Source organism: Alligator mississippiensis, chromosome 10, assembly GCF_030867095.1.
Source record: "Alligator mississippiensis isolate rAllMis1 chromosome 10, rAllMis1, whole genome shotgun sequence".
Classification (NCBI taxonomy): domain Eukaryota; kingdom Metazoa; phylum Chordata; order Crocodylia; family Alligatoridae; genus Alligator; species Alligator mississippiensis.
Window position 1 is genome coordinate 1,971,232 of NC_081833.1, and position 13,815 is coordinate 1,985,046.

Genomic DNA, 13,815 nt, shown 5'->3' on the forward strand with positions numbered 1-13,815 from the left:
GGGCGGGGCCTCCCGCCGGCAGGGGGCAGTGCGCGCCGCCCGCCGCCCCCCGGGCCCCGCCCCCACCTGCGCGGCGCGGCGCGGCGCTGCACACGGCACCTCGCTCCTGCTCCGCTCCGCTCCGCTCCCGCCGGGCTCGCGGCGCAGCCTAGTGTGCTGGGCCCGCCCGGCGCCGCCTACCCTGCTGCCCGAGGGGCGGGCACGGGGCGGGGCCTAGGGAAGCGCCGCGGTTGCCGCGGTAACCGCCGCCTGGGGGCGGGGCCGCGCGTCTCCTCGGACGGGTTCGAGTCCCGCGCGCCGCCTCGGGCCTGTGGCCCCGCCTGGGGGCGTGGTGTCCTCCTGGTTCATTTACAGCAAGTAATTACTATTAATAATGAATCCTTATAATTATTAATAGTACTCGCTAATTATCATTAATAATCATTGATAATAATGAACGATTATTATTATTCCTAATAACTCATGATAATTATCAGTTATTAATAAGTATTGTCAATCGTTCATAATTAATCTTTACAGTTAATACCCATTAACAATAATAATTAATAAGTATTAATTATTATAACGATAATAATTCATAATTATTCATTATTATTTTTTATTATGGTAAAATAATTATTCATCACGATAATAATGAATAATTATTAATTATTATTGGTTTTTAATAATGATTGTTGTGGATGGTAATAACTAATTATGCTTATTAATTACTAATGATAATAATTATTAATTGCTAGTAATTAATTTTAATTACTTAATAATAATAGTTGTTTCCTGGTGGCCAGGGCGCTGTTTCCGGGGTGCTCTGTCGGGGGAAGGCCCCGGCCCTGCCGCCGCCTCGATTTGGACAGCCGGGGCCGCCGGGCGCAGACGGGACTTGGACGTGTCCGAGCCAGCGACCGTCCGCGGCTTGCTCGCGCGCGCGCTCGCTCGCCCTCCGCCTCCGCAGTGCTGTACGCGGGGCCCGGTTGCGGCAGGAGGCGGCCCGGGCGCAAAGGGCGAGGCCGGCCTCTCTGCCCGTGTGGGGAGAGCGGGCGGCGGCGAGGGCGAGCCCGCGGGCTCTGGGCCAGGCCCTGACGCACCGGGATCCACCTCGAATGTCAACAAGAGCCGGAACGCCCTCGGGTAGCGGGGCCTCGAAACCGTGCTCTTTGAACCGAGCGGAGGCGCTCGCTGCCTCCCTCTCCCGCCCTGCCCTGGCCCCCGTCCCAGCCGCGCCTCGAGCCCGGGCAGGTCCCAGTTGCCGTCGTGCTCGTCCAACCGGGCGGGATACCCCCGTGCCCCCGGGCCAGCCGCTCGCTTCCTTCCTCCTCTGTTTCGCCCGTCTCCTCCGCTTCGTTTGCCAGCTCGGCAGCACCGGGGCGGTTTCCGCGGGCCCCCGCAAAAGCAATTATAGGGAGCCGAACGCATCGTCAGCGCTGTCGCAACGGCGTCGGCTTCCCAAGACACACCCCGGTAGCAGAGCGCAGTCAGCAACCGGAGAACCGGCCAAGCCGGGTTCCCGCGGGTGCCCGAGTTGGGTCTTTTCACAGCTCCGGGGCGTGATACCGCTCCGCGTGGCACGAGCAAAGGGATCCCTTCGCCCGTGCTTCGTCCTGCCCCAGATGCCCCCTCTTAGCCTCCGGTCAGGGATCATACCTGGCCCATGGCCTATGGTTCGTGTTAAACAGGGAGGCTCACGTGGCCGCCGGCGGCATGTGTATTAATGCTGTAATTCCACCTTCAGGTGTGCGTGGCAGGAGCAAGCGGACACTGCCGGCCCCGGTGGACGTGGACACTCAAGCTATTACCCGCGGTTTATCGTTTCACCAGGAGCCCCAGCAGCATACACGCAAGCCTTACCCCGGCCCCTCCTGCAGCTAATGGACCTCATTCATCTCTGCCCATTTCTGTCGGTTTGGGTTTTTTTAATGCACGAATATCACTTGTCGTTGTCGTCCGGATAATAGGCTAGAGCAATTACAGGATCTTGCTAACGATCCGGAGGTACCAGTCCAAGCCTTGCTCTGGACCTGCGCTGAGAGCGGGGCCCAGTCCGGCCGCCCGCCAAGGGGAGCGGGTCACTGGGGCTCGGAGGTGGCTGGACGCGACGGCAGCACAGCGTTCCCTCGTGTCCTGTCCGCTGCTTAGCCCGGTTGCTAGCCTGACGGCTCAAGCGGACCTTCAGCCATTTGCTGCCTGTCTGTGCTGATGTGTTAGCAACCCTCCTTTCACTGCTAATCCCCCCGGACGTCTACTGTCACAACAGCCACGCGCCGTACGTGACAGACCGAGGGTATGGCAAGGTGAGTATTACTTTACCTTTTTTTTTAATTTTTTTTAAATAGATCGAGAACAAGCTTTGCAAAATGATGCTTCAAATCCCAGCAAGGATCCCACTGCTGCCAGCTCGTCATGCAATCCCGTCTTCTCCTGCAGCGTAGCAGTGCCCTGCAGTGGGGAACTGGGCTCACTGCACCTGCCAGCGACCACGGCACTGCTCCATTAAGTGGCCGGGCCCAGTGCTAAGTGCTGCGCTGGTGATAACCTGAAGCCGCTCCCCAGAAGCCGACCGCGTTACTCTGACTACATACCGCTGTCGCATCAGATCGGAGTCCGCCTCGCTGCTCCTATTGGAAACGACCCCTCCTGCTGTTGTGAGCGGTGCTATGCGGCAATGTTCACAGGTTCTCCTCCAGACACCGTTACAGTTCCCAGCGCGAACACAAGCCTTTCTATGCCTGCCACAGCCTGCAGTCATCCGGGGATCGCCAGGCACCGTCTCTTCCCAGATGGGTTGCCGCTCCGGTGTGAGCTGCTTCGAGGACTGGAGCACAGGATCAGGCCCATGCGCTGGAAACCCGTTCATCAGTCCACTGCACCCCAGCCAGAGAGTACAGGAGGCAGCTTTAGCTCGAGAAAAAGGAAATTGGGGGATAAAACCTGCCTCTCTCCATAGTATGGATGCCCCCAACACACACACACACAGACTCCATCTCTTCTTCCTCTGCAGCAGTGATTGCAATGGGAGCAGGGCAGGGAGTCACCCAAGGGAGGCTGCTAACAAAGAAAGTACAAAGAAAACACAGCTGGTAACACTGGACAGTGGTTTATTGTCACAGTGCAAGGGCACAGGCCTGACCTGCTGAGAGCACGAAATGCCTGGGACCAACCAGGCACTGCGCAGCGCCCCCCGAATCAGGGCCTGTATCTAGAGCTGGAGCGAATGTTTCACACCCAGGAAAGAAGTTCAGCCAGGCAGAGGTTGTGGGACTTTCCTGCTTGCTCAGCTACTAAGGACACACAGGTAAGCAGGCAGTAAAGCACGGGAACGGGCTGCCTGGAGGGGTGATGGAGTCTCCATCCTTGGAAGTTTTGAAGACCCGGGCAGACAAAGCCATGGCCGGGATGAGATAGCTGGGGCTGGTCTTGCTTTGAGCAGGGGGCTGGATTAGATGTGACCTCCTGAGCTCCCTTCCCACCTGTGAGAAACCACTGTCTGGCATTACCAGCTGTGCCGCCTTTGTACTTTTTTGTTAGCAGCCTCCCTTGAGTGACTCCTGCCCTGCTCCCATTGCAATCAGTGCTGCAGAGGGAGAAGAGATGGAGTCTGCGCATTTTCTGTGATTCTGCAAGGCCAGGAGTCCACGGGAAAAACCTACAGGTGACACCCTGCTACGGGTGTGATGTTCTTCGTTCAGAAAAAGACATTTGGATCCGGTGACAATGGAGCATTGTGCCGTGTCAGAGGAAAGGAGGAAGGAGCTGGGCTGAAAGACTGCACATCTGCATGCATCTGCAGGGCTCAGAACCTCTTGGCAGGGGTATCCAGAGTTAAAACTCAAAATAAGGGTGGCACTACAGACCACTGCAGACACACACGTGCTCTAGTGACTTGTCCATGCGTGTGTCCCAGCTGCATTAGGCTTTTCACACTTAACACTTGTGCAGGCTGAGGCTGTGTCTACACTAGAGCTTTAGCTCCAGTTAATTGATTTCCAACTAACTCCAGGTAGTTCCTATGTTTGTAAAAGCCAGCTAAGACGTGCCCCACACCTTTCCCAGGCAATAAACGGCTGGGGGATGCCTGTACTCGCCTTTGCAAACAGGTTAACTGTTTGAAGTTAACTGACCAGGACTGTGCCACCTGGTATCTGGCCATTGCAGTAAGTGCCCAGGCTGTAGACAGATTAAGAGCTAATTAGCTGCCAGGTTCCTTGTCATTAAGCCTCTTGTAGCAAGCATGCAGGGGCTAAGGTCTGGAGCTGCCTTGCATGAGTTTAGCTCCTATGCCTTTACTGGCCTGCATGGTAAAAGCCATTTTCAGTTGAAGATGCTACATTCAGGCCAGGAGGGAAGGTGCTTCCTCCCACACTGGGACAGTCGAGACCTTGCCCGTATGGCTGAACTCACACGTGGCTTCTGCAACAAGGTACATACCACCCCAGTGCACAGGGCTCCTACATGCCTCTAGCTTCTGCCTTGCTGGTAAGCACTGGAAAGGCAGTGGTCATAACGGGGAGCCTCCTACGCCCTCACCTGTGGGCCTTCGAGCCCCAAGAAATGGATTTAAGCAGCATACAGCAGTCTCCAACCATGGGTCTCTTGCCCTGCTGGGAACTGCTGTAGACACCTGTCATTCTCCGTGCCTCTCACGGGAAGGCAACGGTGCCACAGCCCCTTCCCACCAGCCTGGCTGTCCATAGACCGTAAAACCAGCGGGAACCTGCAGCAGCCTCAGTGCCTCTCAACACAAGGCCTGGCATAAGGAGCAGGGCCAGCGTGTGTGTGCAGCAAGCATCGTTATGGTGGTCCCGGGTGGGGAAAGGAGGCCTTTCATTGCAGTGAAATCCAAGGGAGACCTCCGAGCAGCATAAATCCTCTCGTTCCCTTGCCAGCTGCAGGGGTGAAGCGGTAGAAAAACAGGGCCCAGCCCCTGCAGAGCACTCATAAACTCAGTCCCCTTGTTAAACAGAGCAGCTGTATCCCAGACTTACAACAGCCAACTTCCAAAGGAGGAAGAGGTGGGGCAGGGGAGCCGTAGCAGGCAGACCTGCAGCGTGGCACATGGCTGACGTGCAATTATGCAGCACAGATCTGGTCCCAGAGAAAGGATGGGATGGGATGGGATGGGATGGGATGGGACACACCATGGGGACTGGGAAGGGACGAGAGGTGCAGCCAGGAGGAGGCTTGTGGTGGGCGGGCAGAGCTGGCAACAGGAGGAGGGGAAGCTGGAGTGGGGTGAGCTGGCAGAGCAGGGTCCAACCCTTGACCCCGAGTGCAGTGGGGCTCTCAGACCTTTCGTTGGGTTTAAATGCCCCACTTTGAAGTGTTACCAGCACAATTCCTGGTCGGAAGCATTTCTCTAAACACCCCCAGGAATTTCTGTGTCTAGCCCGGCTCTGCCGCCCTCACCATCTGCATCTCAGTCCATCCTCCTGGAGGGAAAAGGACCGTCACTATTTACATCTCGGCACTGACACGGGTACGGCCCTCCAGCTCAGAATCTCAGCTTGAAGCCCGGACCGTGAGTCCGAGCCGAGTCCAGAAGCCAGCATTTAAGCACCCATCCTTCTCCGGGTTGTCACGAGTGGCTATTCTTAACCGAATGCTTGAAATTCACATTTTCCAACACATGGGAATGAAAGGTTTTGTCGGAAGAATTCAATCCAGAGTCTCACTTGCATGATGTTACTAACTCCAGAATAAACTCGAGTCAGTCGGTGGTGGGATGGATCAGACATGCCCGAGGACCCTCTAGTGCCCCGCGACACTGGAGCAGGTGATGTGATGCAGCAGCTGATTTCTACTTCAGCATCCATCCGAAGGCCTTTTCATCTCCCTCCGCCAACTCGGCCCCCGAGCCTCTGGCGAGTCTGCGATTGTGCTCACATCTGTGCAGCGCGGCTGAGGAAGTGAGGTGGGACATCTCCCCTCGCCCTCCTCACTGCGGCAGAACAGAAGCCCCTTGCTCTAAGAACCTGCAACACGCCACAGATGGCGAGAGACCCCGACCATTCAAACAGGAGCAAGGCCCCAGCGGAGCCTGGTGATACCCACCATGCGGGATCTGGCATAAAAGGCCAGCTCCAAAGGCCACTGAAGCCAGGGGAAAGATTTCTACTGTTTTCATGGGCTTTTTCCCTTCCACTTGCAAAGCACCAGGCCTTTTGGGTCGCCGTGAAAACTGCAGGAGGCAAGAATAAAGACGTTTTAGTAAACCTGCAAACACCCCCACTGACGCCCCAACCTTTTGCCCTGGCAAAGCGCAATCTTCTCACTTCCAAAAATCCTGCCAGTCATCTTTCCTGTCCGCTTATCTCGCAGGCTCCCATCAGAAATTGCAGAGGCATAAAGAACAACCAGGATTTTATTGATTTGAAAATACATATAACCATAGAGAATATAGTTTTAGTATTTCTTTCTGAACAACAGTAAGGAACAATTTACATTAAAAAAAAAAAACCAAACCAAAGCATGAATAAAGTAATATCAAACAGATATCATACCATTGTGTGGACTTCCAGTAGGATAAGAAGGACATTTAGCAGCACTTCTACAAATGTTGTAATAAAAGCAACAACACGAGTTCAATCTCATATAGACGATTCCCAGAGACCAAAATGGCATCCTATGTATAAAAGCAGCAATTCATTGTAGGGCAACAAAAGGTCTAACACCCGTCCATAAAATACATTCATCACTCTGCCCTTCTCCCCTATCCCACAGAGCCTTGTGCCAAGATGCAAGTAATTTCCTTGATCCTTGTAACAGGGCTATGGTCCAAAGTTTCCCCCTCGACTGAACGAAAGCTAACATAGGGCGATATATGCGGTTTCGAATGACAAGAGGTGCCAACTGCAGGTCCAGCATTAAGGACGAGTCTTATTTTGTGCACCAGAGAGGGGTCAGACCTCTTTTATGTAAATACAGCTTTCTCCGTCCCAAGCTCTCGGGATTTTCTCTCTGAGAACAGAATTTACAAGTAGATCTGTTAATTTAGAAGTAAAAATTATTTATTTTAAAAAAATAGAACCATAAGAAATATAATATCTCGTGTCAGACCTTTTTATTTATTTTGCTCCTTTTATTGTAGGAATGCAACAACGCAGGCTCTTCAAACTCCCCACAGTCTTAGAGCTGGTTGAAATCTTGTGCATAGACTAGATTTAAGGGCTTTCAATCTATTTTTTTGTTTTTTAAAGAAAAAGTAAGACATGGTCATTTCAGGCTATTGCTGGAAATTTTTCTATGAGCAAAGGCTGAAGAATACCGTCTACTCCAGAGACTTCCACGTAAAGCCGCATTTTTCAAAGCAAGTACCTCTCGCCTTCTCATATGGTTCCTAACGGGACTGAGTTTGCAGCTTGCCTTTCGCAGAGCCACGGTCTCTGTTCGCCAAGGTCCTCTTCTGTGCCTCCTGATGGCATGGGAGGCTTTGGTCTGTGCCTAGGGGCAAGAGGGCTCCCTCGCACGTGGCCACAACGAGAGGCATTTGAAAAGCGGGCAGTTGCAGCATCTTTCTGAACAGAATTTCAGTTCCCAGCCTCTGCTGGGGGAGGAACTTTCAGCTGCATTGCCCCTCAGCCCCTCCCGAAAGCAACACCCCTCCTCTTCCAAAGTGACTATCCTAAATACTTCTCGTCCAAGAAGCAACCACCTCTTACACCACATCGACTCAACGGGGAGGACAGGAAGGGTGGGGGATACCAGGAACCTGAGCACACACGCGAGTGCATGCACACGGGCACGTGCAAAGGGAAGGCGAGGTGCCGGCTGGCTACTCTGTGCCATTCTGGCCATGTGGAGCAGCTGCAAATGCCTCTGCGCTGACCAGCTACTTGGTGCTGGCTGGAGCTTTGGAGCAGCCCCAGAAGAGGAGTCAGGCCCCAAAAGCCTGAACCAACATTTAAAAAAAGAGCGCAGAGTTGACAGCTCATTTCCTCTAGCCAGTAGAAGCAGCGCTAGCTGCTCGTGCCAGCCGTCCCTTTGGGTCTCCTGTTCGGGGCTAATTTATGAAAGTGACAGTAGTAATAATAATAAAAAAGAAACTTCTTGGACAAAACCTGTTAGACTGGAATTTGGTCCGAGAGGACTTACCGTCGACGTAGGGCAACGTGCCTCAAAAGGATGGTGCGACAACTGCACAAACTAGCTCGTTCAGAGCTAGGGCTAAGCTTAAAAGGAAACCAAATGGGCTGTACTGCAGAGCTGCATAGTGAAGGCCCTGCCCTGAGGTAACAGCATGAAAAAAATTAATATAATGCATCTAATCTGGGGCCGCAAAGACTCAGATGTCTCAATGATGAATTGACGTTCATCGCATGGAGTGACGGGGTGTAGATTCAAAGGTATGTGGGTGCCCTAACTAGAGACACAGACAAGGCAAGAGTCAGAAGAATGCAACAGAGGGGATTTGAGAGAGGTTTGATTGTGCTACGTGCAAACAACTGAAGTCCCCACTTCGGGGGGTTTATTTCTTATTTCTAACAATAGTTCTGAAACGTCCATGTTGTGGGAAAACTGGCACTTCATAAAAAATCAGTTGTGCTCTTTCAATATCTAAGCCACAGGGATTACCAAAAATTCCCTTCTCCTGTACGTCTGTCAAATGCAGAAGTTTTTCTTCCCATCATCTCACCAGTTTACCTGGCTCAGAGACTATGGCTGCCTGAACAGGAAAGCTTCAGTACAGGACTGCAAAGCAGCAACCGCTGTGCACACAGTCAGGCCACTTGCTCTGTGTGCTTGTGTACATAAGAAAAAAGTTTTACGTCATGGCTGTGACAAGGGTATTGGGATTTGAACCACGGATCCTGGACGGCTCACTGTGCCAGCGGAGAGGGCAAGGAGTGAAAACCAAGTCCACAAGAAGGACAATACAGTTTTTAAAAAAAAGTCATAAAAAAGTCAAGGTACAGCATGAATGAACTTCACTCCTGGCCAGAGACCCAGTGAAAAGGCCAGGCACCTCTGATGTCGGACTTAAGCAGGCTACCTTGGCCCTCTGCCTTGGGTAGGTTTCACCAGAAGCGAGCTGAAATGATGCTGTCTACACTACAACATCAGGAGCAATCACTTCCCCTGGCGTGGTTTTAAATTACTGGTAGAAAATGATAGCTAACACCTGTGCTGCAATAACCGCTAACGTTTAGGTACTAAAAGGCAGTTTAAAAAATCATAGTAACAGTATGGCATGCACAGGTTTCCAATGCAATCTTGGTCTGATGAAGAAAAATCTCAATCTATATGAGCAAGGTTTATAGAAAGGCGATCCAGAGACTCAACACAGTTCAAAGGAAAAGCTGTCTCCTATAAAAGACACAGTCAGGAACAAAGACCACTTCCAAAATGCTCACATTAGTAACGCCGGAAAAAGATGGGTGTCAAGAGTTGTTTGGTGGGTGGCATCCACAGAAAGCTCAAGTACAGGCAGAAGCCATTAGCAACCCCCGAAGGAAAGGAAGAGGCTGGGATTTGGTTTGAAAGCCAAGTGGAGCGTGCTGAGCTGCGTGCTGAGCTGCTCCAGCTGCAGGGGCGCCAGGCAAAACCTGTCTGCCTCTCTGCACACAAGTCAACACAAGAGTTAACACGAGACCCCATGGGGCTCATCCTGGCTTGATGCAGGATAAGTTTCAGCCACGCGGTATTGCGAGAAAGAAACCGCAACTCCTTTTCTCATATCATGATCCTCGTGTCTACCACGGTCCCTGGCCAAGGGTTCTAGCTCGGTGCCAGCCCACCTGCCGGCACAGTTGCACCAAGAGGTGTGAACAACTGTATATCAATGGTATAGCTCCATTCGCCTCTCTGAATACCCCTAGAGTGGCTTCTGAAATTGAGGGCCAGGAGGTCAGAGATGTACAAGCAGGGAGAAAGGGCCGAGGAGAAGGTAGAGATGTGACAGGGAAACTAGCAGGATCTGCACCTGCTCCTCTGCGCTGCTCTAAAATCCAGGCAGAGCCTTAGCCTGTGCTGCCAACTCTCATCGTTTTTGGCATTGTTCTTAAAGTCTACGTTTCGGGAATGTGAAAAACTTAGCTCTTTCTTTCATCTATCTATATAAATAGAGATAAAAGAAAGCGAAGTTTTTCACATTCCTGAAGTGCAGACTTTAAGAACGACAAAAATCATAAGAGTTGGCAGCACTGCTTAGCAGCCCTTCCTACCCCATACGTGTTGGCATCACGAGCCTCTGCAGCTGCTTTCACTCACTAAACTAACTGGCCCGCTCTCTGCACAGAAGCACGGTGACTACTGCACTCAATCCTCCGCTCAAAGTTACCCAAGGAGAACCACTGTGCCTGGGACCATGCCTGGGGAGCTGAGCTGGGACCAAAAAATGCCACAACTGCCGCCTGTCACAACAATCAAATATGCACGACCTGCCGGCTGCAGCCCACGGAGCTCAGAGGCCCAACAAGGCGCCCCAGCAAGAAATGCAGACGATGAGCTCAGCCACCAGTGCAAGACGTCCCGGGGAACACATCGTGCTTCCAGATACACACGTGCAGATGCCGCTGAGTGTGCAACAACAGGATTCGTTCTACCTCACCTGTACCAGGAGGCACCAGCTCACCCCCGTGCTGCAGTTGGCGTGCAGCACTCAGTGAAGTCGTGGTAATCAGAGACTCACATTCATCCCCTGGGCTTTCCTCACAGATGCATTTCACACTCATTTCCTCCCTGGATCCACCTCTGATCAGCTGAGCTTTCTGGCACAGCAATCTGGAGACAGCTTTTTCCAGTTAAATCTCCACTTCAATTCCTCGGGGGATCAAATCTGCTACAAGAAAGTCCTGATGCTACACTGATTGCTCCACCAGGCTGACCAGGACTCTAGCTATCAGGAGTGAACGTGGAATCATAGCCGTGGCAGATCATGGCTACAGCCCATTGCTTCTTCCTTTCCCTTCCATGGGTTTTAAAAAAATCAGAGTTGAAAGCAGCAAAGCCGAGGTTGCCAATAGTCTTTACCTGCACTGAGCTTCTCATGGCTGCAAATGAACAATTTTCACAGTACAAGGAAAAGAGACAGATTGGCACATCATTGAGTAGGTGCTATAGAGAACCACACAGTCCTTAGAAGCATAAGGTTTCTTTTTTTCCCCTCAAAAAAATACCCCACTTGATTCACATATTTTTCTCTCTATATATTGTGTGTGTGTGCGTATATATATTTATATATATATAGACACTATCTTCTGGTAAACATTTACAAGATATGTTTGCAACATTGAAAAGATATATCTCCATTTGCATAACAATTCACACTCACTGAATTCAGTATACAAGGACACACAGTAATGTACAGTCAATAAATAAATACCTTTTCTCAGAAGTTATTCAAAAACACTGCTATTGAAGGGCCCAAAGACACTCGCAGAGAATACAGATAGCAGATATTGTGCAGGATTTCTCAGCTATCTGTCCAAAATAAAATAAAAGCATGAAAGCTAAAGTGTCAGAGTTGTTGCTTGGTCAGATGCAGTATTGATGCCAAGCTAAAGGTCACTGTTCCTTCGCTTGGCTATAAAACAGGGCGTTGTTCACAGCCCTTCCCTTTCGAACAAGGCCATTCAATGTGCTTGTTCCCCCATCTACCCTCCGAAGAGCTATGTGGCCTATGCCCAGGAGTAGGTCGTCAGCATAGGCCTGGGGTCTGCTCGCTGCTTGACCGAAGCTCGAGAGATTCCCAGGTGAACCTGAAGGTTTAAAGCTCAAATTCTTTTGATTCCTAGTCACCAGTTTCATATGCTACTGCAGGCCAGGCTTGTTTTCCCCTGGCAAATTAAGTGCTTTTTGGAGATCTAACAGGAAATTGCTTCCAACGGGTTTCCTAACTGGAGCAAATAAAGTACACAGGGCTCGCAGCAGAAGGAAGCCAGGAGACTTCCTCTGTGCCTATCACCCGCTGTATTCTGCTCCGGAAAAACGCTTCAGCAGGCCCAGACCTCTCCTGTTGGGTAGTTACAGCCTCTGCACCCGGCGTGTCAGACTGGCAGGTGTGCTCGCACACTGCAGACTGACCGCCTCCGCTCTGCCCAGGCTGCCGGGCAAGCAACACCAGAGACACACCACAAGGACATATGGACACGGTCAGCACAGAGCATTGCACAGGGAAGGGGCACAGCAGCAACGCGCTGGCTGGCCACGCACCCCTTCCCCTCCTGGTGAACGCCCACCCTCAGCACGGCAGGCCAAGGCAAGAACACACTGACCACGTGTTTCACAGCTGGAGAACAAAGATTTTGCAGCACGACTGGAGAGAAAGCGCCCTTCCTAGAGCCACCGCCAGGTGTTCCCCAAGTGGCCGGGAGCACAGGTTCGTGGCCCGCCACGTACGGACTCAGTCGCGACCACTGCCCCCCCCGGGCTGGTTCCCATGCTGCTAATCACCCACTTCTCTCCTTTTCCTTTTTGTTTTTACCTGAGTTGAAAAATAAACCCAACCTTGCATTCAAGCTAGCCTTGCCGGTTACCCTCCACTGCCCTCAGCTCTCCACCCTCCTTGTGCTGGCAGAGGCACTTTGTGCCACAGGGACCGTGGGGTCCCCATGCTAGAGTGCCACTGTGGGGAAGTGGCCGAGGACCTGCACACAGGGTCCCAGAACCTGCCGGGGCCGTGCCCCAATCCCTCCTACCTGCATCCAATACAAAGCCCACTGAAATCCAGTGGGAGGCCCACGGTCACCAAGTCTAGACTGATGGACAGTGCCCAGTGACCGGCTTCTCAAGTGCTTGGAGGCTACAACTGGGACCAGACTCTGAGAGCGCGCTCAGTGCTGGGCCTGCACAGCTCACGCAAGGACGCAGCCAGAGCCCAAGCTGGGGGTGCTCACATCCCAGCAGGATGCGCAAAGATGGGAAGGGGAGGGGAACAAAAGGAAAGGGATGAAAGGAAGAACTCCCCTGACTGGAGACTGCCACAGGCAGAGCTTCCTGGCTCCTTGTATAAAACTAAACTAAGAGCATCTTTGTTTCTCCCAGGCTCGCGTGGGTGCAGCCTGGTTTCTTTGCCATGAGGCAGAGCTGCCTCTGGGGGAAGTGTTTGCCTCCCCCACAGTGAACACTGCGGAGTTCAAGGCAGACTGTAGGAACGGCAGCGACACAGCCTGCCCGTCTCCCTGCCTCTCCGAGCACGCGCTCCCACGGGACGGTGAGAGCCAGAACCACCCTCCCGCTCCTAACAGAAGACCAGGCAGGGCCTGCCCCAATTCTCTTCCAGGGACATGCGGATTTAAATGAAAGTAAGATGCAGATGTTCAGATCTTTGGTTAATCACTGAAGACGAATGCGGAGCTGAAGAACTAGAGTGAGGAGCCCCTGGGCCTAGTGTTGAAGCTCACCAGCACCACGTGCTGGGAGAAGGGTGCTTCCACTCTCAGGAGCAGCATGTATCAGACTACGGCAATTTGTTTTCACAGATGTGGCACTTTAAGAAAAAGGAGAGGGCAAAGGAAGCATTGGACGGGAGCCCCCGACCCCTTGCTGAATGTGCCGCCTTCCCCTCCCGGCCTTCATTTGTTCTCGATCAGCGTCTGGACCTTGTACACGAGGTCCCGGGCGAGCTTCAGGATCATCTTGGTGTTGTGCCGCTCAGCCATTTCTGGAACATGGGAGGAAAAGGGGTTAACAACCCAACCCAACCGCCCAGCTCCGTGTCTTGAGGGGTACTCGCAGCCCCCAAGGTCACATCTCTGCTCACTTCACTGGTTTCAGCAGGGGCTGGAGCCCATCCCAGCAGGTCCTGAGCCCTTGGACACATCTCTGCCCTGACCCTGTAATGAGTTGTGAACTAAATCGTCCCTGTGGGGACTAACCCTTGTAGGG

The 13,815-nt window shown here is 52.4% G+C and overlaps 1 protein-coding gene and 1 long non-coding RNA gene across 8 annotated transcripts in view; one reads left to right on the plus strand and one right to left on the minus strand.

Moving 5' to 3' along the window:
• Nucleotides 1-19: 19 nt before the first annotated feature.
• Nucleotides 20-6,483, plus strand: LOC109282999 (uncharacterized). The gene is made up of 3 exons (XR_009455098.1): nucleotides 20-357; nucleotides 1,727-3,286; nucleotides 3,523-6,483. It is a non-coding gene; the product is annotated as an uncharacterized LOC109282999 (long non-coding RNA).
• The window catches only part of SGSM1 (small G protein signaling modulator 1), a 53,855-nt gene continuing 46,374 nt past the window's right edge, over nucleotides 6,335-13,815 (minus strand). For 3 of the 7 annotated variants that reach the window (XM_059713335.1, XM_059713334.1, XM_019486887.2), the window contains 2 exons: nucleotides 13,530-13,591; nucleotides 6,335-11,409 (listed from right to left, as the gene is read on the minus strand). In XM_059713335.1, coding sequence (XP_059569318.1) covers nucleotides 11,341-11,409; nucleotides 13,530-13,591 — 131 coding nt within the window. In that variant the 3' untranslated portion in view covers nucleotides 6,335-11,340. Of the gene's footprint in view, nucleotides 13,592-13,815 lie in introns of all 7 variants that reach the window. The other 4 variants (XM_014594787.3, XM_006272807.4, XM_014594786.3 and 1 more) reach the window with 2 other exon arrangements.